This window comes from Hyperolius riggenbachi, chromosome 8, assembly GCF_040937935.1.
Source record: "Hyperolius riggenbachi isolate aHypRig1 chromosome 8, aHypRig1.pri, whole genome shotgun sequence".
Classification (NCBI taxonomy): Eukaryota; Metazoa; Chordata; class Amphibia; order Anura; family Hyperoliidae; genus Hyperolius; species Hyperolius riggenbachi.
The window spans coordinates 127,170,747-127,195,177 of record NC_090653.1 but is presented as its reverse complement, the minus strand read 5'-3'; the positions used below and the strand labels follow the sequence as shown (position 1 = coordinate 127,195,177).

The 24,431-nt window shown below is 47.2% G+C and overlaps 1 protein-coding gene across 6 annotated transcripts in view; it reads left to right on the top strand.

Annotated features, from left to right (window-relative positions):
• Positions 1-24,431, top strand: part of IL1RAPL2 (interleukin 1 receptor accessory protein like 2) — a 1,439,628-nt gene that overhangs the window by 1,365,395 nt on the left and 49,802 nt on the right. For all 6 annotated transcript variants that reach the window (XM_068251064.1, XM_068251062.1, XM_068251061.1 and 3 more), the window contains 2 exons: positions 1,282-1,427; positions 12,709-12,852. In XM_068251064.1, coding sequence (XP_068107165.1) covers positions 1,282-1,427; positions 12,709-12,852 — 290 coding nt within the window. The remainder of the gene's footprint in view (positions 1-1,281; positions 1,428-12,708; positions 12,853-24,431) is intronic.

Here is a 24,431-nt window from a genome sequence, read left to right as displayed (position 1 = left end):
CGTCCTGGGCCTGCGCACCGCAGCCTCAATCAGGTATTCACACTTATTCTGTCGCCATAAACTTGCTTTGCTGCATAATTAGTGTGGTAGGCATGGATCATGCGACAACACACTGCAGATTTTGCAGCCGCCTTGCGTCGATTTCACTACTTCTGTCACACCGCGTCACCATAGTGTGCAAGTCTCCATAGACATACGTTGTGCTTTTGGGGAAAAGTACAACAACACTAATAAATAGGGTAAGTGTGAAAGTAGCCTTAAGGTTTTGCCCATAGATTTCAGTTTCCTCAGAGTACTGTAGCATAGGGTACCTCTGTGTAAGGCCTGGTTCACACATAAATCTGTACATTTCTGGTCCGCCGGGAGCAAAGTATAGTCAGCAATTGCAATACGCATGCGCAGCGTCCACACCATATTACAACTGCCTTTTAGTTATATAGATCAGCAAATATATAATCATTTTTAAATATAATATTGTCAACATACTACCAGTTTGAAAGGTATTTTAATCATTGCTACTGTGTAATGACTTTCCTACATAGCCGGCCTTTGACCTGAACGACCGGAGCAGTCGCTCAGGGCGCTGGCTTCTAAGGGGGTGCCTATAGCTGGTTGCCTATACTGAGGGCAACTACACCTGGTTTCCTATACTGGGGGCACCTATAGCTGGCTACCTTTACTGAGGGCACCAACATCTGGCTACTTTTACTGGAGGCACCTATGCCTGGCTACCTATGGGGGAATGGAGAGTCCTTCATCTGACTTCCTATACTGGGGGCACCTATGCTTGGCAATCTATATTGAGGGCACCTACACATAAGATCCTATACTGGGGGCACCTATACCTGGCTACCTACCTATACTGAGTCTAAGGGCATTTTTTTGGGGAGGCGTGTGGTGCAAATTGTCAGTGCTGTGCTATCATTGTAAATGAGGGGGGGGAGGGGGAACTGTCCCACTGATTGTTTTTATTAATATTCCTGAAAAGTTCTAGCCTTCATTTTTAAGTGTATTCAGGATAATGGTGTGTGTGTGTGTGTGTGTGTGTGTGTGTGTGTGTGTGTGTGTGTGTGTGTGTGTGTGTGTGTGTGTGTGTGTGTGTGTGTGTGTGTGTGTTAGTTATGAAGTGGGGGGCACAAAAATCAGGTAGGTTTCGCTCAGGGCGCTGTGAAACCTAAGGCTTTGCTATAAGGTGTGCTTCTTTCTTTCTTTATTTGACTGAGTTGCCCCTTCTTTACTGACTCCCTTCAAAAAATGACCCTGCATTCTCTCTTGCTTCAGGTTATTGCGAGAGCACCTAGGAGAGAAGGAGGTGGAACTAGCACTAACGTTTGATGCTGTACAAGAGCCAGATCTGGGGAACTACACTTGTCATGTAGAAAACAGGAATGGACGCAGGCATGCCAGCATCATCTTGAAGAAGAAAGGTAGGTTTAGCACAATACCTTTTTATTGTGGGTCAATGTAAAGGAAGGACTGGTGTCTCTCTTGTATAAAGAAACATCACTAATATGTGGCTTTTGTTTCAGATGGCAGGCTCAGGTGACTTTACACAGCAGGCTAAAAATGTTTTGACTGCTCCCTGTTCTGTACTAGAGATGGCCTGAACCTCCGATTTTCGGTTTGCGAACAGGGTTCGCGAACCTTCGCCAAACGTTGGATTCATGCAAACTTTTACGAACCGCAATAGACTTCAATAGGGAGGTGAAACTAGAAACATTTATGCTGGCCACAAAAGTGATGGAAAAGATGTTTCAAGGGGTCTAACACCTGGAGGGGGGCATGGCGGAGTGGGATACACGCCAAAAGTCCCGGGGAAAAATCTGGATTGGACGCAAAGCAGCGTTTTAAGGGCAGAAATCACATTGAATGCTAAATTAAAGGCCAAAGTACTTTAAAACATCTTGCATGTGTATATGTTATGGCCAAAACCAGAAATCGTACAATTCTAGAATTGGCCGGCCGTTTCTAGAACGGGCCGATTTTACGTCGGCCAAAGTCCAAAATGCTGGGAATTTCTGACATTGGCCGGCCAGGGGCTGTGCATGGCTGTGGGGTCTTTGCTGGGGGGCTGTGCATGGCTGTAGGTGCTTTGCTGGGCTGGGGGAGCGTTGCTGGAGGCTCTATTCAGACCTCCAATCAGGGCGACCAGAGAGGCGGAGAAAGGCAGAGCAGCACACGCTACCCGCCCGGACCCATGCACTTCATATGCAGAAGTGTTCAATGACGTCACGTCATTTCTGCATTGAAGTGTTCGGGTCCTGCGGGTCTTGTGTGAGCTGGCAGCCTGCTATGCCTCTCTCTGCCTCCCTGCTATGGTCGCCCTGATCGGAGGTCTGAGTATGTAGCCGCAGCGGGGAAGGAGAGGTGAGCGGAGCTTCCTGGCAGCGGTGAGCGGGACTTCGGGACTTGGCTGGCCACGTGAAGTCACAACTCGTTCTGGCCAGCCAAAGTCCGAAATTGAAGCTCGTTTCGCACATTGGCCGCATGAACCGGCCACTTCGCATTCTGACCGGCCAGAACCCGAAGTGGCCAGACTTCGGGTTCTGGCCATAACATATACATCAATCAGGGAGTGTAATTAGAGTACTGCTTCACACTGACACACCAAACTCACTGTGTAACGCACCGCAAACAGCTGTTTGCTTAGTGACGGCCGTGCTGGACTGGTGCACACCATGGCGAGATTGCTCTTCCTCGCTCAGTGATGTCAGGTAATGTCTGACTGCCTTATCAAATTTCAATGGTTATTTCTCTACCATTTTTAAAGCTTACATCTATTTTTTTAAATACTTGTTCTGCTTGCTGTTCAGTGCCTGTAGCGAGAATCTTTTAAGGAGGGCAAGTCTGCCATTGTGAGTGACCACTGGTAATGGCCGAGGAATCCTGGTTCGATTTCGGTCCGGAGTGGGAGCCTAAGAAACGGCTACCACCACCACACATCCAAGGAAGGCAGCAGGCATGCTGTAGGCAAAGGAGCAGGAACGGCTACCACACATATCCAAGGAAGGCAGCAGGCATGGCATGCACGTCCCGAGGTAGTGACCAAAAGGAGGACTTTCGAGGCAATGCTGTAGATGAAAACAATATGTATACAAAGCTCAATAATATGTATCAAACCTCCCAGTGTCATCTAATGCTGTAGATGACACTGATAGACTGTACTACCTGTAACGAGAATCTGTTATGGAGGGCAAGTCTGCCATCCATTCAAGTGAAAGGTATGCACTGACTGCCAGGTATAATACAATTTGCAGTCAAAGATGCAGTGAAAGGTATGCAGTGACTGAAAACAGCTGTTTGTGTAGTGACGGCCGTGCTGGACTGGTGCGCACCATGACGAGAGTGCAGGTGATGGTGGCTTTACAGCCCATATGGTCGCTGGGCTGAGGTAGCTGAATGACAGAACAGTGACTGTCCAGCTGATCAAATTTGGTCTGTCCACAATGAAGCAATGATTTTATTATCTTTGGTGTGCCTCCCCCCCCCCCTCCCCGAGACACTCATATAGCCCGCGGTCATTGCTTCATTGTGATACGCAAGCCCCTTCACCACGGCATGGTAATGACCACGAAGGGGAATGGGCACATGTACATGTCTTTTGTTTTGTTGTTGCAGCTGCAGTGCAGCCAGAAAAATTAGGCAGGCATGTACACGCACCAGAAAAATTATTATAGCGGACGCTGCTAGCAGCGGCCTTAAAAATTTAGGAATCCACCTGGAGTCCTGGACCCTGTTGGTGGTGGCGGAGAAGGCAGTCAAGCGGCCTGCGGGCAGAGGTGCTGTGTGGGGAGTAACTTAGTCTTGGGGCAGGCAGCCAGTCACACGGCGTGCAGGTAGAGAGATGCTGTGTGTGGGGACTGACTTAGCATTTGGGCGGGCAGTAGCCCCCCGGGATCCATGCCTCATTCATTTTGATAAAGGTGAACACTTTTGTGACTTAGGCAACTTCTCTTCTCAGTGACAATGCCTCCAGCTGCACTGAAGGTCCTTTGTGACAGGACACTTGAGGCAGGGCAAGACAGAAGTTGGATGGCAAATTGGGACAGCTCTGGCCATAGGTCAAGCCTGCGCATCCAGTAGTCCAAGGGTTCATCACTGCTCACAGTGTCTACATCCACACTTAAGGCCAGGTAGCCGGCTACCTGCCGGTCCAGGCGTTGGTGGAGGGTGGATCCGGAAGCGCTACGTCGAGGCATTTCACTACAGTATGTCCACATGTCCGACATCACCATGAGATCGCTGGAGCGTCATGTCCTTGCCTGCGTGGACATGGTAGAAGGATTACTGGCAGTGGTACCTTTATTGCGTTGTGCTGTGACATGAGCCTTAAACGCATTGTAAAGCATAGTTGCCAGCTTGTTCTGCAAGTGCTGCATCCTTTCTGCCTTCAGGTGAGTTGGTAACATGTCCGCCACGTTGTGCCTATACCGAGGGTCTAGTAGCGTGGCCACCCAGTACAGCTCATTACCCTTGAGTTTTTTCATACGGGGGTCCCTCAACAGGCTGGACAGCATGAAAGATGCCATCTGCACAAAGTTGGATCCAGACGTACTATCCATCTCCTCTTGCTCTTCCTCAGTGACGTCGGGTAAGTCCTCCTTCTCCCCCCAGCCACAAACAATACCACGGGAATGTCGAGCAGCACAAGCCTCCTGCGACGAATGCTGCTGTTGTTCTTCTGCCGCCACCACCTCCTCCTCCTCCAAAGAAACACCTTCCTCATCATCTGAGTCTGACTCCTCTTCCCCACACTACTCTTCCTCCTCCTTCCCCCTCTGTGCTGCTGCAGGTGTTGAGGAAACATCTGGTTCTGTTGAAAATTGCTCCCACAACTGTTCCTCCCGTAACTGTTCCTCTTCACGCTCCTCCACAGCTTGATCCACCACTCTACGCACGGCACGCTCCAGAAAGTCAGCGTACGCGATCAAGTCGCTGATGGTCCCTTCACTACGACTCACTAGGTTGGTTAACCCCTTCAAACAGCCGCATGAGCCTGCATGCATTTCGCATCAGAGTCCAGTAGTTGGGCCAGAACATCCCCAGATTGTGTCCTTTTACTGTAAATGTACAGGTACTGGGTGATGGCTTTCTCCTGTTCTAGCAGGCGAGAGAACATGACCAGGGTCGAATACCTGCGAGTCGGGCTATCACATATCAAGCGTCTCACCGGCAAGTTGTTTCTCCGCTGAATGTCCGCAAAGCGTGCCATGGCTGTGTAAGACCGCCTGAAATGCCCACACAACTTCCTGGCCTGCTTCAGGACGTCCTCTAAGCCTGGGTACGTTGACACAAATTTTTTAATGACTAGATTCAGCACATGTGCCATGCAGGGTACATGTGTCAGCTTTCCCAAATTCAAAGCGGAAATGTGAGAAAACGCGGAAAAGCCGTCACGGGTACAGACAGCAAGGCGGCTGATTCCGCGTCCAACGCGGCAGTCTGCACGCGGAAGCGTGCATCTAGTGACATGGCAGAACGCGGAAAAGTTGCCGCATGTAACGACAGCAAGGCGGCTGGTTCCGCGTCCAGCACGGCGGTTTGCACGCAGCAGCGTGCAGCTAGTGTGGCTGAGCCTGTTAGTTCACACAGGTTTAGGAATACGCGCGCGCGCGCTGAAAGGCAGAACTTTTATGATGGCCAAGGAGGGATCAGCTGACCAGGCCCGTCAGCTGACCTCAGAGCTGGTAGCCATTGGTTGATCACTTCAGGGTGGTGCCAGAGAGCAATGCACTATATATGGTTACAGCTGGCCACTCTCAAGTTGTCTGCCGTTGCAAACACTACGTGGAAGCACTCAGACCTTAGTCAGATCCAACAGTGTGTTTGAACCAGGAGGACCTGGGAATTCACACTGAGCCAGATTACTTGTGTTATTATTCTGTTATGCTTCAGACTAGTTCCAGGGTGTAGAGACCACGGACCTCACACCCAAGACTAGGGAACTTGTGTTATCATTCTGTTATTCATCAGACTAGTTCCAGGGTGTAAAGACCACGGACCTCACACCCAAGACTAGGCATTGTTTGATTGTTTGATATTTGTTATGACCTGTTGCTTTCCTGACTATCCCTATGCTTTCTGATTCGGTACCACGCATATCTGATATTCCGTTGCCAAACCCTGCCTGCCTTGGGTACCGAATCAGTTTTCTGTGTTTGTACTTTGTCTGTCCGTGTGTTGCCGACCTGGCTTGCCCGACCTCGAGAGCTATCTCGCTTCTTAAGAGATAGTCTCCAGATCTGTCAGTGACATCCACCTTCAGGTGTCACTCACTCTCTGGTCCTTCCTACCTCAGCCTGACTCCAACCCTTGGAGAGTCTCAGGCTGCTGGAAGGTTCTGTGCTCTCTGTGAGCAGTATTACTTATACTGTCTTAAGATCACCTGCTCATCAGGTGCGTTACTCAAAGTCATACTGTTGCACCAAACACTCACGGAGTATACATAGGTGTCCAGAGGTTAGAACTATATCTGTATTATTGGTGATTCTGCAGATCATCCATAATCAGGTATATATCTGCATTCTTGGTGATACTGCAGATCACCAATAATCAGATTCTCTCTGCGTGCTGACACCGATCGTTACAGGAAAGGAGATTGCTGCCGTTGTCACACACCACGTTGCCGATCTCCAGATGTTGCGGGGTCAGACACTGATCCACCTGTTTGTTAAGAGCAGCCAGAAGAGCTGGTCCAGTGTGACTCTCTGCTTTGAGGCAAGACATGTCTAAGATAGCGTGACACTGTCGTACCTGCTGGCATGCACCATAGGCCCTGGGGATGTGAAGCTGGAGAGGAGATCGCAGCACCAGTAGAGTTGAACTGCCACTCAGCCAAGGAGGAGGAGGAGGACAATAGCGAAGAGGATGTAGCAGGAGGAGAAGGAGAGGAGGTGGCAGGAGGCCTGCTTGCAAGCCGTTGAGGTGTCACAAGTTGGTCCGCTGCTTGCCATCGGTCACCAGGTTGACCCAATGGGCTGTGTAAGTAATGTACCTGCCCTGACCATGCTGGGCAGACCAGGCATCTGTGGTCAGGTGGACCCCTGACACAACGCTGTGTGCCAGAGATGACACCACTTACCTCTCCACTTCACGGTACAATTTGGGTATCGCCTTTTTAGAGAAATAATTGCGTCCTGGTATCTTCCACTGCAGTGTCCCAATGTCCACAAATTTACGGAAGGCCTCAGAGTCCACCAGCTGGTATGGTAACAGTTGGCGAGCTAACAGTTCTGCCAAGCCAATGCCTGAGCTGCTGCTGAGCACATTGTTCTCCCCACTCCCCCTCCTGTGGGAATTCGATCTGTTGTGCACTGCTCGTCATTCCTCTGCCTTCCTTCATAGCAACAAACGTGTTGCTAGCCTCCAGCCTAGTGATGAGTATGTATGAAACTCAGCCAAAAACTGTTCTGGGTCACAAAAACCTTAGCTGCTCCCCTGCTAGTGGCCCCATTTCAGCTGAGAGATTTTGTCTGAAAGATAGGCCTGGAACAAGACCACAGGCCTAAGGGGAAGGCCGCCATGAAGGGGTTTTGCGTCTCCCTCCCCCCCATCCTCTCCTTCTGCGTTCAGAGGCTTTCAAGGGGTTAAGGCTGCAAGCTTTAATGAGGCAGCCAGTGAGGTGGGGGGGTCACCCTTGAGCCCTGGCCCTTTGGGACGCGAGGGACAGGCAGGGTGGGGAGGGGTTTTGGAGACAGGAACAGAGAAAGGATAGGGCAGGGTTGGAGCACTCATTAGAGGGATCAGGGCCAGGCAGATTTTCACCCTCCCTCCCACTATGGTTTAAGCCGTGGGGGTATTTTGGGATAGTTGGGGTTGAGATGGAAAAATATATCATGGGTATAGTTGTTAAGTAATGCCAAGGTATTGCTATTTATCTGTCATAGCAGCTGTGGGGCAGGAGTTGGGAGGTCCAAACACAGTCAGTTCAACTGTTGGGGACTCACTCTCAGGTGGTGATTTCCCATTTAACTGGTGGTCGACTGTCCCCACCCAGCGCCCATGGCTTGTGGCCATACTTTGGGCTGTGTCACTTAATTTTGGGCTGTGTCACTTAATGTTTTCCTGTTTACATTAAGTATAATGTTTACATTGTTATTTATATGGTTTTAGTTTATTGTTAACCTTGTCATTCAAATAAATGGGCTGCTTTGGCCAATTTAATCCAAACGAAACAGCCAGAGTCGTTAATGGTTGCAGTAGGGCGTGTGGCCCAATTCTGATATTGATATTTCAGCAGGGGTGGGGGACAATTGGGCAAATACTCACTTCATGTGCTGCAATGGAGCACGGAATAGAGTTTCTCCATTCACTGCTGGCAATGTTACCATGGAAATGCATTGTAAAATCTATGCTTGGCCAATAGAATACAAGCTGACTGATAAAGTTTTCAACTGAGAGAGATCAGTTATTAAATATCATTTAGGCAGCAGAAGGCAAGTGGAAACTAGAACACAGTACAGACAAACTGTGCCAAACACAGGGGGTATTTATCTAGCTTCTACACATGTATTTTACAAGTAGGAAAACAAGAGGAGCACAATACTTAAGCAGATAAGAACATGCACCACACTTACCGTCACTTTGTATAAAACATGATCAATATTCATCTACCTCAGTGCAAAGGGAAGCATAACAAAGCCCCAGTTAGTACAGATACACAGCAGAAATAAGCAGTATGTGAGCTCATTAAATTCAATTTATATATAAGCTGCCCAGAGAGATACACTGGCATGCTTGCTGTTACATAAGAGCCAGCCGATCCTGCACAAAAAACACAACGCTCCAACAAATAAAGCTGTCAGAATGCAGGGCACGTCATTTCCAAATGGCTTGTCAGATTAGATATAATAACACCCTTGTTTGTGATTCAAAACATAATTAGCAGCGAAGGCCGAAAAAAGAAAAGTACATTTACATGTACACCTGGCAAGCGCTGACGAGAAGGCAGCTCAACAAGTGTGTCTCCAAGATGCTGGCTCTGTCTGACAGCCAACATGATCAGAGAGAGATGCAAATGACTCCCACTTTGTGTATTTGCAAGACATGTTTATATGAGCCCAGATTTCTGCTTACTTTACATTAACTAGAACATGGGTAGCATATTGTAAATAGCGTCATCACTGCATGATTAAATCAAAAGAGGAAGATCAACCCTAACAGGGCTGGTGACAAATTGAATATTTTGTACTATATCAAAGGTGTTGTTTTTTTTTTCCTTGTCTTTGAAGCAAGTGATTCTCAGGCAAAATCACTAACCCTTTCTAGTTCCAATTTATGATCTCACCCCCCCCCCCCCCTCCCGCACTTACTTTTTTGGTATGCGAGGGGGGACTGCAATAGTTAAACTGATGCTGAGTGTGGAACCACTAGGGAGCAGGAGACCCAGCATCAGTGGGGTGGGGAAGGGGGCAGCACTACCTTGCATGCTGTAGCTCTTCCCCCATTGCATGCACAACAGCAGAATGACATTATAACGTCGTGCAGCATGGTATCAAAGGGGATGACAGTGTTGGACTTTATCTGAAACTTTGATAGGTTGATGCCATGTTGGACTAGATCCGGCAGTGCCGCCCCTAGCAGTGAGCCCAAATGCGCCCACTTAATATCTAAATTATGTTGTGCAGCAGCGAAGCGCATACCTCCCAACTTTTGGAGGCAGGAAAAAGGGACACTAAGACACACCCCTGGCACACCTTTAACCACTCCCCAATTATTCAAAACCACGCCCCTCTTCCTCCAATGTTTTTCTTTTATCCTGAGCAAAAGTTCAGGTCCACTTTAAGTGTATAAAGAGAGAAACTGAACTCCAGCTGATACAGATGCCTCAATGTTAATACAAACAGCCGAATAATACTTTCTGTTGCTATGGTGGAGGGACAGCGCTATGAGCGAAATCCAGCAGCCTCCGGCAACCGGAATAAGAAGGAAGCCCATGTCTTTTGCTGTCACTGTTGCTTAACCACTTAAGGACCACGGGCTTAAACCCCCCTGAACACCAGGCTATTTTTCACAAAAAGACTTGCTTCAGGTCCGTACAACTCAGCAGACAAGTGATCCCCCCTTTTCTGCCCACCAACAGAGCTTTCTGTTGGTGGGCTTTTATACTCCCAGGATGTTTGTTTGTTTTTTTATAAATACTTATTTCTATTTTTTGTTAATACATTTTGCTATTTATTGCTTATTTTTTTTAAACCCTGCCCATCCCCGCCAGCCAATCACCGTGATCGGCTGTCATAAGCATTAGCCTATGGACTTTACGCCCCAGGACTTAACACCAATCGGAGTTAGGCGGTCCTGGGGCTGGCGCCGTGTGCACGCCCATCGGCGTAATGCAATCGCCAATAAGTTAAAGGGGTACTGCCATGTTTTTGTTTTCCTTTTGTGCGATACTAGCTGCCTGGCTGTTCTGCTGATCCTCTGCCTCTAATACTTTTAGCCATAGACCCTGAACAAGCGTGCAGCAGATCAGGTGTTTCCAACATTAATGTCGGAACTGCCAAGATTAGCTGCATGCTTGTTTCTGTGTGAACAGGCTCTAAGGGTTAATAGCATTTTGGAAATAAATGTTGCTAAAATAATTGTATATAATACAGTACAGTTTAGGAACCTGTAAAACAGGCTGTACTTTAGCATGACACAGGTTTCATTTCTGTGACTGCCTCTGGTCCATTTGTGGGAAAGTTTATGATTCATTATGCCCCAAGCAACAACAGGAAAGCGAAAAACAAAAATAATTAGCTCTGCTGAAGAGGATTAAGGATGACAAAGCCTATAGGAAAACAAATACATGGCGGAACCATGATTAATAAGAGGAAAGTAGTGACACCTGCTGGCTGTAATTGCAATACTCCGTTAAGACTACTGATATTTACAAACACTTAATGACAAATGGTTGATGTCCAGGAACTTTCATTAGTGAGTAGTAGGCATGAAATGAAACGTCTGCATGTTCTTATAAATGTGATAAAAGGAAGCAAATTAGAAGCATATTGACAATGGATCACTGGGTTTGAAGCTTGCAGCAGTTATGTTCATAGTATTATGTTGAGCATTTAGAGCTACCAATAGGAAGGCAGGGATCACGCTACCCCCACCTCCCCATCCTGTTAGGCTGGTTAAAGCTTTTGTTCAGTGCCCCATTTCTTTAAAGAGGGGTTTGCTTTAGGGCTCTTTCACATTTAACAACGCGTGCAGGAGCCGTTCTCCTGCACGCGTTGAATAGCCTGCGGCTTGTTGTCGGGATGTTGCGGTGCGACGCAATCAGCAGCGGTAGCTATTAATTTACCTGACGGGAAAACACCGGCTCTCGACAATTAAAAGCTCACAGGTGCGTCAAACCGCAATGCAACGAAACGCAGCGTCGGGTGTGAAAGGTAAAATGAAAGTCTTTGGACTTTCATTTTACCTTGTGCGTTACACTGCAGAAAAAAAGCTCTGATGTGAAAGTGCCCTTAATGCTGTGGCAGGAACCCCCACTCTACTGACACAAAGGAACTACATGTTACATCTATTTACTGCATAAAGTACAAATGAGCGGTAGGAAAAAAAACATTGCTAATTAATGCAAATGTAATGCAAATTTACGATTGTGTATTTAAAAATTGTTTTTTTAATGGTCTTTGGAGGCTGGTTATTTAATTTTACTGGCTGTCTCCTATAACATTACAACAAACAAAAAATTTACTTACAAAAAGTCTTGCTAGAATCTTCAGACACATGTATGCACCAGTTTGATTTCATATTTTCCTAGCAAAAAAATATGGTTTAGAAAACAAAGAAATAATGTATATTGAAAAGAAAAAAAATGCATTTTCTTTAAAGGGAAGCTTAAAATGGTCTGAAACTTTGACATAACATTCAATAAAAATGTGTTTTCCTACTTTTTTATTAGCCATACAGTTACCATATTTGCTTTTGTGCAGAAGTAATATTGTCTGTTTACACATTACAAGTTCCCAAAGTACAATGTATATGCTCTGAAAGCTGCCATTGCCTTTTATTCAAGCTGCTTTTTATTATATATTAAAAACTTCCATTGAGCTGTTCTGAACTGTGTGCATGCTTGAAGCAGAGAGAGCTTCACAGAGAGCTCATTTTTAGTTGTTACACACAGTGGGTTTGATTCACTAAACCGTGATAACTCATATCACGGCCGTTTTTGCGCGCATTTTAGCGTTTGCGCACGACTTGTAGTTCCTCAACAGCTGGAGGGCCAAGGTTGCCCATGCCTGGTCTATAGTGTCCCTCACTGACAAGGAGTTACAGCCAAAAAATACTTTCCTGGCAGAGAACCTGGCTTTTGATAGCAGGAGATAGATACAAAAGGTCAATAGTTCATATATTTTAGCACTCTGAGATTTGGCACAGACTGTTTCAATGAGATGAGATGAGACAAAACAATGAACCTACTTCAAGTTTTTAAACATAACATAAAACTGGAATGTCTAAAAGTCATTTTTAGGAGTAGGAGGGAAGATACAATTGTTTATCTCATCAGTTTATTTTTGCTTAAGTTTCACTTACGGTATGTATAGAACATTAATGTACAATTATCCGCAACCGAACTGGTATTTTTACACACAACAATATTTACAGCTGAAATCTACACAGAACCCTGCACGGATAGCCACAATATATTGATGATTATGCTGTATGAATTATGGCTTGATGATGATTTTAACTCCAGCTGTTTTTAATATCTTTTAGAGTTGAGGTACAACATTGAACTTGCCGGAGGTCTGGGCGCTATCGTTATTGTACTCGTTTTCCTCGTCACAATCTACAAATGCTATAATGTAGAGTTAATGCTCTTCTACAGACAAAACTTTGGAAGTGATGAAGCTGCAGAAGGTAAGCAGTATTTTACATACATATCTAATTCACAAAGCATTACCACGTACGGTAATGCAGAAAAGAGCTGATTTTACCTTTGGTAAAATGTCAATTCATTAAGGCTGTTACCACATGGCAAGCTGAAATTACGGACCAGTGAGGTAAATTACCAACTCGTGTGGTAAATACCTCAACACATGTCAGTAAATGTCAATTCACAAAGATTAGAGCATGCGGTAAATAGGGTTGCCACCTGGCCGGTATCTCCCCGGCCCAGCCGTTAAATCAATTAAAAAGCCGCTGCCGGAAAAATGTTTTTACCGGCAATGTATCTGCCCGGTAATTTGGACTATTCCACAGAGGGGGAGACGCCAGGTCTGTTATAATAATTCTTTTCTAACTTAGATGAGGCTACAGCCTGCTCTCCCCCTTCCTCCTTTGTGATTGCACAGCTTCCTGTCACTGCGGACTGCGGAGCTGATTACACTGATTGACTTCAGTGTGGAGGAGAGGAATGTGCAGCTCCTCCCCCTCCTCCTCCCGCAGACTGAGGACGGCCGGAGAGGATAAGAGATACAGTCAGACACGTGGAGCTGAAGCTGTGAGTGCCAGGAGATGCTGCTGCTATAGGAGAGGTGCTGTCACTGCTGTGTGTGTATGGATGCAGTGTGTGTACATGTATGACGTGTGTGACGTGATGTGTATGCATATAGTGTGTGTGTGTCTCTGGGATCTGTGTGTATACAAAGCAGGTGTGTGTATGTAAAGTATATAGTGTGTGTGTGTTGTGATCTGCGTGTATATATAAAGCATGTATGTATGTATGTATGTATGTATATTGAGTATGTGTACTGTATACAGAGCATGTGTGTGTATGTATATAGTGTGTGATGTGATCTGCGTGTATATATAGAGCATGTATGTATGTATATAGAGTATGTGTGTATGTACTGTATACAGAGCATGTGTGTTAGTATATAGTGTGTGTGTGTGTGATGTGATCTGCATGTGTATAGAGAGAGAGAGCATGTGTGTATGTATGTACGTCTATATAGAGTATGTATGTATGTATGCATATATGTATGTATGTATACAGAGCATGTATGTGGGTGTATGTATGAAAAACTGCATCCCCCCTTCAGTGTAACACCCCCTCCCTTAACCCCATAGCAAGCATGGGCAATACATCTCCACGCTTCTTCTGCACTAGTTGTCCTGCCATAACCCTGCCCCCCCCCTCCCCTCCCCCACCTGTCCCTGATAGACCTGACCCACCCTTCTCTTAACTGCTTAAAGTAGTACTGTGGGGTAAAGGGGAAAAAGAGTTGAACTTACCTGGGGCTTCTAATGAACCCCCGCAGACCTCCTGTGCTCACGCAGCCACTCACCAATGCTCCAGTCCCTGCCGCCGGTTACTTCTGGAAATTGCCACTGTCGCCTGTACGGCCTGCGCAGTATGCTCCCGGGGATGTCAGTGGGGGTAAAGAGAAGCCTGCGCAGGCACAGTAGTTTTGCGACTTAAAAGCTGCAAATTACGGAAGTGAACTGGAGGCGGGGCCGGAGCATCGGTGAGTGGCTGCGCGGGCACAGGATGTCTGCGGGGGACCATTAAAAGCCCCAGGTAAGTTCAACTCATTTTTCCCCTTTGCGATCTACAGTAAATAACAAGCTTACATCCCCCTAGTGACCAGGCTATTTTTTAAAATTCAGGCCACTGCAGCTTGCTGCAGGGCCATACAACTTAGCACGCAATTAAATCTTGCCCCCTTTTGTTGCTACCAACAGAGCTTTCTGTTGGTGGCATCTGATTGCTGCTGAGATTTATTTTTTTTTTTAAAATAAAATCACGTATTTTAAATGATTCACCCACCCTCCCTTCCCACCGGAGAGCCAATCAGAGCTGATCACCTCTCATAGGCATCAGCCTATGAGAGGGATCTTCTTGTGGCACACTCGAGGGGACAGCTCAGTTACAGAGCTGTCCCCCGTACAGCGCTGCGGTAGATTGCAGGGCTGTACATGCAAATAAACTTTTTTTTTTTAATGTGAAACAGGCTGCCGCCTGCAGGCAACTGATCTCGTAACTCCGCTCCTCCCCCAGGACTTGTTGCCAGCCGGCATTAGACGGTCCTGGGGGAGCCACCTTGCGACTGCCCATCAGCGTTAGTCGGTCGCAAGGAGGTTAAAGTGTACCTGATATAATAGGTGTATTTATACTTACCTGGGGCTTTTTCCAGCCCCATGAAGTGTGTGGGCTCACTTGCAGCCTCTCCGTTCACTTGATATCCCCCGGTAATCTGGTCAGTCACAACCAGTCATGCGCATCTGCATATACGCAACCCAGCCACTACCGCACATGTGTGTAATGCTCCCCGCTGCAGGAGCACTACATAGGTAGATGCATGGCACACAAGAGCGCGGCCAGCCAGATATTACCAGGGGGAGCATATCAAGTGAATGAAACAGCTGGCTAGGGAGCCCCCACACCTCATAGGGCTGGAGGAAGCTCCCCAGGTAAGTATAAATACACCCATTAATGCTGCCTCTATGAGACCCAGATTGAGCCTAATGCTAGGTACATACTAAACAATTTTCTGACTGATTTACTGTCAGATTTACTATTTCTGTGCTGATTTCCGGTAGATTTTCCATAGAAGTGAACAGAAAATCTATCGGAAATCAGATCGGACCTGTTGGAAATAGTCGATCTGACAGTAAATCTGTCAGAAAATTGTATAGTGTGTACCAAGCATTAAAGGTCAAGTGACCTGAGAGAGGGATAAGGAGGATGGCATATTGATTTCCTTTAAAACAAAGCCAGTTGCCTGGCTGTCCAGCTGAGCTTTCTGGCATTAGTAGTGTCTGCATCAAACACCCGACACAAGCTTGCAGCTAATCTTGTCACACTTCTATGCTGGGTATGCACAATACATTTTTCCGCTCGATAGATGGATCTGATAGATAATTCCTGTCATGTCCGATATTCCTTCTGATCGATTCTATTTGTCATAGAAGTGAATGGAAAAAGATAAGAAAAACAAGCGGAAGATAAGAGAATCGAGTGGAGAATTGAGCGGATAAAACGAACGGGTTGAAAAATCGAGCGGAAAAATGTATCGCGTGTACCCAGCATTAGTCAGAAAACTCTGATCTGCATGCTTGTTCAGGGGCTGTGGCTAAAACTATTAGAGGTAGAGGATCAGCAGGACAGCCAGGAAATTTGTGTTGCTTCAAAGTAAATAAATTATGGCAGCCTCCATCAGGTCAGTTGTCCTTTAAAAAGTCTGTGACACACCACTCCCACTTTTAGACCACACCCCTCAGGCCACACCCACAAGCCGGTATTTTTTCACCATAAAGGTGGCAACCCTAGCGGTAAAGCCAAGTAAGATGTTCGGTATTTAAGACTAGCACATGACAGACTGAAGCAGAGAGCCAATAGGAAGAGCCCCACCCCCGCTACTCGCTCCATTGGTGCCGATATGCTCTCAGGCAGAACAAGTTTCTTTCCTCCACGTAGCAAAGAAGAGAGTGAGTAGTGAAGTGATTTTCCCAGTAGCCCTTTAGACATTAACCCTGTTTCAAGATGCAGAAGAGCAACTGGTGAAATAATCAAAGCATGGTGTTTATTGAAAGATCACCTAAACCCTGGCCATTAAATAAAATGAGACTAATAGACAAATTCAGAGGGACTAGATGGGGACATGTAGATCTAAAGGGATGCCGGGGATGCATCTTACTATTGTAATGCTGTCACCATACAGAAGTGAGAGAACATCGCTGTACCAGAACAGAGACCTATTCCACAGCTGTTCTACTGCTTACCACACCGGTGTTTATTAATTCTACCTGTAATGATCAGTGGTGCTTCTGATGATCAGAGCGAGCTCTATCAGCACAATAGTCAGTATTTTATTCAGAGTGTGATCACACGTGATTGAGTGCACAGTAATATACAGGAGTACTCCAAAGTGATAGCCTTTAGTGGCGGAGGCTATCACTAAAGTAGAGAGTGGTCGAGGAAGCAAGATCGGCAGAGCAGGGACAAAGTCTTCCAGCACCCAAGGCTGAGACACCAAAGTGCGCCCCTCCATCCCTCCCACCCCAGCCGTCACACACTGATTGCTATTAGACTAAGAGGTGCCACAGGGCCCACAACCTCGCCAACACCTTAATATCTAGTTATCTGGCTTGCAGTCACTGCTATGTATCCCCTTTTCTTATTTCTTTCTGCTTCAAACACAATTAGGAATGACAGCTGAATGAATTGTGCGCCCCCTCCTACACTGCGCCCTGAGGCTGGAGCCTCTCTAGCCTATGCCTCGGCCCGGCCCTGAAGGTCGGTAACAGGTCGGTCAGGCAGCGGCACAGACTCGTCAGGCAAAATCGTAGTGAGTATACAAGCCGAGGTCGGCAACAGATCAGAAGGGCAAAGGTACAAAATCAGGAGGCTAAATCGAAGTAAGAGTTCAGGCTAAAGTCGGCAACAGATCAGATTGGCAAAGGTACAGAATCAGGAGGCAGAGAATAGTCGGAAACACAGGCAAAGATCATACACAGTTATAATAATACAGTATAATATGTTTTCCTAAGCTAAGTGTAAATTCCCGGGTTCCTGCCGGTTCAAACACACACGGATCTGACTAAGGTCTGAGAGCTTTCACTGCGAAGTTTCAGCAACAACAGACAACGAGCCTCTGATAGCTCTAAGCTAAAATAGAGACAAGCAATTCCAAATGACCCGCCCCAGGCGAGTCAACCAATCCGGGAAGAGAAACGGCAAGCAATAGTCAGCTGACCAGCAAGTCAGCTGACTCGTCTCCTTAGCGCATAAAAATCACGCCGCCTGGTGCGCGCGTGTGCTAACCTGCGCTGGTGTAAAGGAGAGAGGCCCGGCCTACCGGAAGGAGCGAGAGGAGTTTGCTGTGACGCGGCAACGGCCACGGTGATGTCAGACGCAGAAGCGGCGGTTTCGCCACTTCCCGCAGCAGAGGTATCTAAGACATTACTGACACTACCGCCCCTGTGAAAAATCTTTATGAATTTTTTTACAAATTCTAAAATACCAGATCGGTATTTTACCGACTAGAGATGGCTCGAACCTCCAATTTTCGGTTTGCGAACCACGAACGTGAACCTCCGCAAAAGTTTGGTTCGCACGAACTTTCGCGAACCGCAATAGACTTCAATGGGGAGGCGAACTTTGAAAACTAGAAACATTTATGCTGGCCAGAAAAGTGATAGAAAAGAGGTTTCAAGGGGTCTAACACCTAAAGGGGGGCATGGCGGAGTGGGCTACATGCCTAGTCCCGGAGAAAAATCCAGATTAGACGCACAGCAGTGAGCAGAAATCACATTGCATGCTAAATTGGAGGCCTAAAGTGCTTTAAAACATCTTGCATGTGTATACATCAATCAGGTAGTGTAATTAGTGTACGGCTTCACACTGACAGACCAAACTCACTGTGTAACGCACCACAAACAGCTGTTTGTGTAGTGACGGCCGTGCCAGACTGGTGCACACCATGGCTAGAGAGCAGGCGATAGCGGTTTTCAAGCCCATATGGTCGCTGGGCTGAGGTAGCTCAATGACAGAACAACGACTTTATTATCTTGGGTGTGCCTGTGCCTCCCCCGAGACACTCATATAGCCGGTGGTCATTGCTTCATTATGATACGCAAGCCCCTTCACCATGGCAAGGTAACGATCACGAAGGGGAATTGACACATGTACATGCCTTTTGTTGTTGCAGCTGCAGTGCAGCGAGAAAAATTAGGCAGGCATGTACACACACCAGAAAAAATTCTTATTGGTTTTGTTTCCGGCCGCTGCTAACAGCGGCCTTAAAAATTCAGGAATCCGCCTGGAGTCTAGGACCCTGTTAGTGGTGGCGGAGAAGGCAGTCAAGCGGCCTGCAGGCAGGGATGCTGTGTGGGGAGCGACTTAGTCTTGGGGCAGGCAGTCACATGGCGTACAGGCAGAGATGCTGTGTGTGGGGACTGACTTAGTCTTCTGGCGGGCAGTAGCCCTCCGGGATCCATGCCTCATTCATTTTGATAAAGGTGAGGTACTGAACACTTTTGTGACCTAGGCAACTTCCTCTGAAGGTCCTTTCTGAGATGAGATTGCTGCCGTTGTCACACACCACATTGCCGATCTCCAGTTGGTGCGGGGTCAGCCACTGACAGGGATGGATCTGGGGGGGGGGGGGGCAAGCGGGTACCTTGCCCCAGGCGCAGTTTGTTGAATTCTTAAAAAGGCAGCAAAATTTGGATGGGGAATGGCAGTTTAGACACCAAAACCTGACCTTGCCCCAGGCGCAACTTGGTCTAGATCCGTTCCTGGCCACTGATCCACCTGTTTGCTAAGAGCAGCCAGGAGAGCTGCTCCAGTGTGACTCTCCGCTTTGAGGCAAGACCTGTCTAAGATGGCGTGACACCGTCGTACCTGGCATGCAGCTGGGGCTGTGTAGCTGGAGAGGAGTTCGTAGCACCAGTAGAGTTGTACTGCCACTTAGCCAAGGAAGAGGAGGACGACGACAGCAAAGAGGATGTAGCAGGAGGAGGAGGAGTAGGAGGAGAAGGAGAGGAGGTGGCAGGAGGCCTACCTGCAAGCCGTGGAGGTGTCACAACTAGGTCCGCTGCACAGTACTCCATGCTTGCCAGCGGTCACCAGGTTGACCCAATGGGCTGTGTAAATAATGTAACTGCCCTGACCATGCTTGGCAGACCAGGCATCCATGGTCAGATGGACCCTTGACCCAACGCTGTGTGCCAGTGATGACACCACTTGCCTTTCAACTTCACAGTACAGTTTGGGTATCGCCTTTTTTGAGAAATATTTGCAGCCTTGTATCTTCTACTGCAGTGTCCCAATGGCCACAAATTGTCAGAAGGCCTCAGAGTCCACCAGCTGGTATGGTAACAGCTGGCGAGCTAACAGTTCCGCCAAGACAGCTGTCAGACGCCGGGCAAGAGGGTAACTGGCAGACATTGGCATCTTCGGCTCAAAGATTTCCCTCATGGACACCTGGCTGCTGCTGTGGGCAGAGGAGTAGGAAGCGCTCAAGGTGAGAGGCGGAGTGGAGGAGGGTGGCTGTGATTGTGAAGGTGCAAGGGAGAAAGCAGCTGAAGATGATGCACCTGAAGGAGAAAGAGGAGAAGGAGGGTGGCTTAAAGGGACACTTAAGTCAAACAAAAAAAATGAGTTTTACTCACCTAGGGCTTCCAATAGCCCCCTGCAGCTGTCTGGTGTCCTCGCCGTCTCCCTCCGATCCTCCTGGCCCCGCCGGCAGCCACTTCCTGTTTCGGTGACAGGAGCTGACAGGCTGGGGACGCGAGTGATTCTTCGCGTTCCTGGCCACAATAGCGCCATCTATGCTGCTATAGCATATATCATATACCATATAGCAGCATAGAGGGTGCTAATGTGTCTGGGAACGCGAAGAATCACTCGCGTCCCCAGCCTGTCAGCTCCTGTCACCGAAACAGGAAGTGGCTGCCGGCGGGGCCAGGAGGATCGGAGGGAGACGGCGAGGACACCAGACAGCTGCAGGGGGCTATTGGAAGCCCTAGGTGAGTAAAACTCATTTTTTTTGTTTGACTTAAGTGTCCCTTTAAGTTGTCCCTACGTGGGTGTTGGCTTTTCCACGGATCCATTTTTGGCGGCAGAGAGAACAGATGGCATTGCTCTGATCTGAGGCAGACACGTAAAAAAATGTCCACACTGCTGAGCCCAGGGGTGATGGCACTATGGTGGCGTCAGCAGCTGACACTGAAGGGCATGTTGGCTGGCTGTCCATAGGTGGCGATACATGGCGCCGGACACTGCCACCAGCTGTTTCTAATGTTGAGCTCCCCCTGCTTCTTTCAGGAACTCGTCTCCTCCTACTTCTCTCTGACTCCCCCTCTAAACTGACCCCCTGTTCATCTCCTCTATTGGGAACCCACGTGACATCCGTATCATCATCATCATCATCATCATCATCATCATCATCATACTCCCCAGCTTCGCATGCATCAGACACCTCCAAAACTGCACCAACAGCAGGTACTTCATCATCCTCCTCCTCACACCTTACGTCCATAGTGTCGCCTAACTCAGACATATGAGGTGGTGTAACTTGCTTAGCGCCTTCATCTTGTTGTAACAATAATGGCTGTGAATCAGTGATTTCCCCACCAAATAACTCCTACGAAGTGTCAAATGTAGCGGATGTGGTGCTTGGAGTAGCTCTGGTGGCTGCGGAAGATGAGGTGTTCTGTGTTAAATAGTCAACCACGTCCTGATAATCTTGGGAGAATATGGGACGTGCCTTCTTCTGAGCACTGTACTTTGGTCCAGGGCCACACGAAATCACATCAGCACGACCTCAAACAGACCTGCCGGGTGGCCTGCCTCTGGGTCTGCCTCTGCCTGTTGTTTTGTCCATATCGGGGTGGGGGGGATGAAGTGAAAGGTATGCACTGACTTGACTAATACAATGTGCAGTCACACAGGTGCAGTAAAATGTATGCAGGGACTGGTATTACAATACAATGTGCAGCTGTCACACAGGTGTAGTTAACAGGTATGCACGGACCTGTGTATTAAACAGCGTGCGGTCACACAGGTACTGTGAACAATTAAGCAATGACTAGTATTACAAATGTGCAGCTGTCACACACACAGGTACAGTAAACAGGTAATCACTGAATGTGCTGGGTCTGGCAGTGGCACAGTGGGAATTACCAAGGGGCCAAGGGCCAGCTGCGACTGACTGACAGGGCTGTATATGCAACAAGTGTCACACACACAAAAAAAAAAAAATAGATCACAAGAACAACATTAGCTCTCAAAAGAGCTGTTGAGGGGTGCTTTTTAGCAATAGGTATCAGCAAGGAGAAAGCTAACAAGCCTAACAAGAGCCTAACTAAGATTTCCCTAATGTCTCTGCAGCAAGCTCTCCCTTCTCTAATTACTGCAGCCACACGAGTGAGTGAAATGGCCGACGCTGCCTGCCTTTTATAAGGGGAGGGGGGGCTCCAGGGGGGAGTGTAGCCTGATTGGCTACCATGTGTCTGCTGACTGTGATGTAGAGGGTCAAAGTTGACCCTAATGATGTAGTATCGGGGGCGGGTCGAACTCGCATATAGTTTGCGGTTCACCGCGAACGCGAACCACCGAAGTTCGCGCGAATCAGTTCCCCGGTGAACCATTCGGGCCATCTCTATTACCGACCTGTTTTCTCTTTATCGAACAGCCCTTCATGAATTGAAGCCTATGTCTCAACTTGCAGCCTCTCAATAAGAAATGTCCATTTTTCTTGGCTATAGTTAAAGTATCCTTAAACAATGTTTTGGTTTAATTTAGTAGTATATATAGCAAAATCAAAAAACGGATGTATTTGGTGTTCAGTGAGTGGTTAGGGACCACTTAGTTATATTCATCACCGCTACCATTTGTTTTTCTAAAGAACTGAAACCTATCTGGAATAGTTGTGCATGTTGGTCAATTTTAGCAACTAAATTGCACTAGCTACACAGTTCCTTCTTATATGTTATTGCATTACATCAAGAATGTGTAAGGCCCGGTTCACATTAGCGGTCGCCGTCCGGAATCGCCGTGCCGGAGCCGGACCGCATGCAGAACGGACGGAACGGACGCACGGCATAGCAATGAAAGCCTATGCGTCCGTTCACATGCGTCCGTTTCGTCCGGACCGGATCCGGACTCCGGCATAAGACCCAACATGCGCTATTTTTTGGTCCTCCGGCAGCCGTATCCGGAGCGGAGCCGGATGCACCATCCGGCCAATACAAACCAATGAGAACCGGAGAGCGCACAACACACTGGCTAAAAATCCGGATGTTCTACCCCACTTCCTATGCGTATTGTAGCGGCGATTTTGGATGGGGACACATGGGCAAGCATTTTGGAGTGGAGCAGTAGTGACTTTAAACGTGCTGGAGATGTTTGCAGTATGTCGGAGGTGGAGGTGAGTGCTAAACAGCGGAGGGCCTGATTCCACAGGTCCACCTTCTGCTGACCTCCCAGACCCCAACATTTTTATTTTATTTCTACTATCTTTTGCCAAACGGATCCGGATCGCATCCTGATGAACACCTGATGCAACCTGACCGGATCCGGATCGGATCCGGATCAGAACCGTACGGTTCCGATCCGGATCCGGTCCGGATCCGGTCAGGTCATCTGGTCCGTTTAGCAGGGAACCGCAAGTGTGAACCGGCCCAAAGCCAGTTCTGTACAAAAACTTCAGACTCCTTCTCAAGAATCATGGGGATGGTGTGTAACAATGTCACTTATCCACTTACAAATATTTTATGCACTGAGATTGTTTCATCCACCGGGAAAAAATTACTATAGATTAAGACCCACCTCAGCACAAATATTTTTCTTGATCAACTTTGTTACTCGACTGAATAGCTTGTTTATGTCTATATAGAAGCTCCTTGATTTGTTGATGCCAAGTAAATCACTTGTAAAATACCTGATCGGTGGCTCCGACACTGGCCACTTCCTGCACCACTAACTGCCTGTGCTACAGGATGCCGTATTCTTAAAGAGGAACTCCACTGAAAATAATATAACTAAAAAAGGTGCTTCATTTTTACAATAAGTATTTATAAATGATTTAGTCAGTGTTTGCCCATTGTAAAAGCTTTCTTTTCCCCGATTTACAATGTGACATTTATCACATCAGGAGAGGACTGGGACCTTTTGGCCTGGGGGGACAACACAAACTAGAGGCCCGTTTCACGGCATCCCCAGCCCAAAGCCATATCTTTCTTCACATGGTGACATTTTTACTGCTTGCAGGTGATGTCACTGGAAATAGTGGCTGCTTGCTTTTTTGGCAGTTGGAAACAGCTGTAAACATACAGCTATTTCCCACAATGCAAAGAGGTTCACTGACAGGAAACTGCCAGGACCATGGTCCTCACAGTTTCGTGTGGGAGGGGTTTCACCATAATATCAGCCATACAGAGCCCCCTGATGATCCGTTTGTGAAAAGGAATAGATTTCTCATGCATAGGGGGTATTAGCTACTGATTGGAATGAAGTTCAGTTCTTGGTTACGATTTCTCTTTAAATTGATTCAGATTGTGATTTCTGCCTTGCAGTTTCAACACTGGAGATGATACAATCCAGGGATCAGCAGTAGCCACACCCACAAAACTTGAAACTATCTCACTGTAGTCTCTTTTGCTCATTTGATCAAAAATTTGAGGCAAACTTTGAACTGTATAAGCCCTTTTTCACACAAAAGAGTTAACAATAGAAGGCACTGATTACTAAGGTATTATTTCCAGATCTGTACCTGGAGATGGTGTTCAATTATGATGGCTCAAATTGAATAATAATAAAAAATGAGAATATAGGAATTGGAACAATTATAATGAATAATAAAATTACCTTTAAGCCTTTGACCTTTGACCAGGTGAACCTTAAAGATAAATTTCACGTCCTTACCTTCTTGAGAGAGAGTAATACCTTCAATTCAGCATTCAACATTGCAAATATGAATGACTGATACTGTATACAGGTACTCCCCAGTTAATTAACAAAATGGAGACTATAGGTTTAGGTTTGGTCT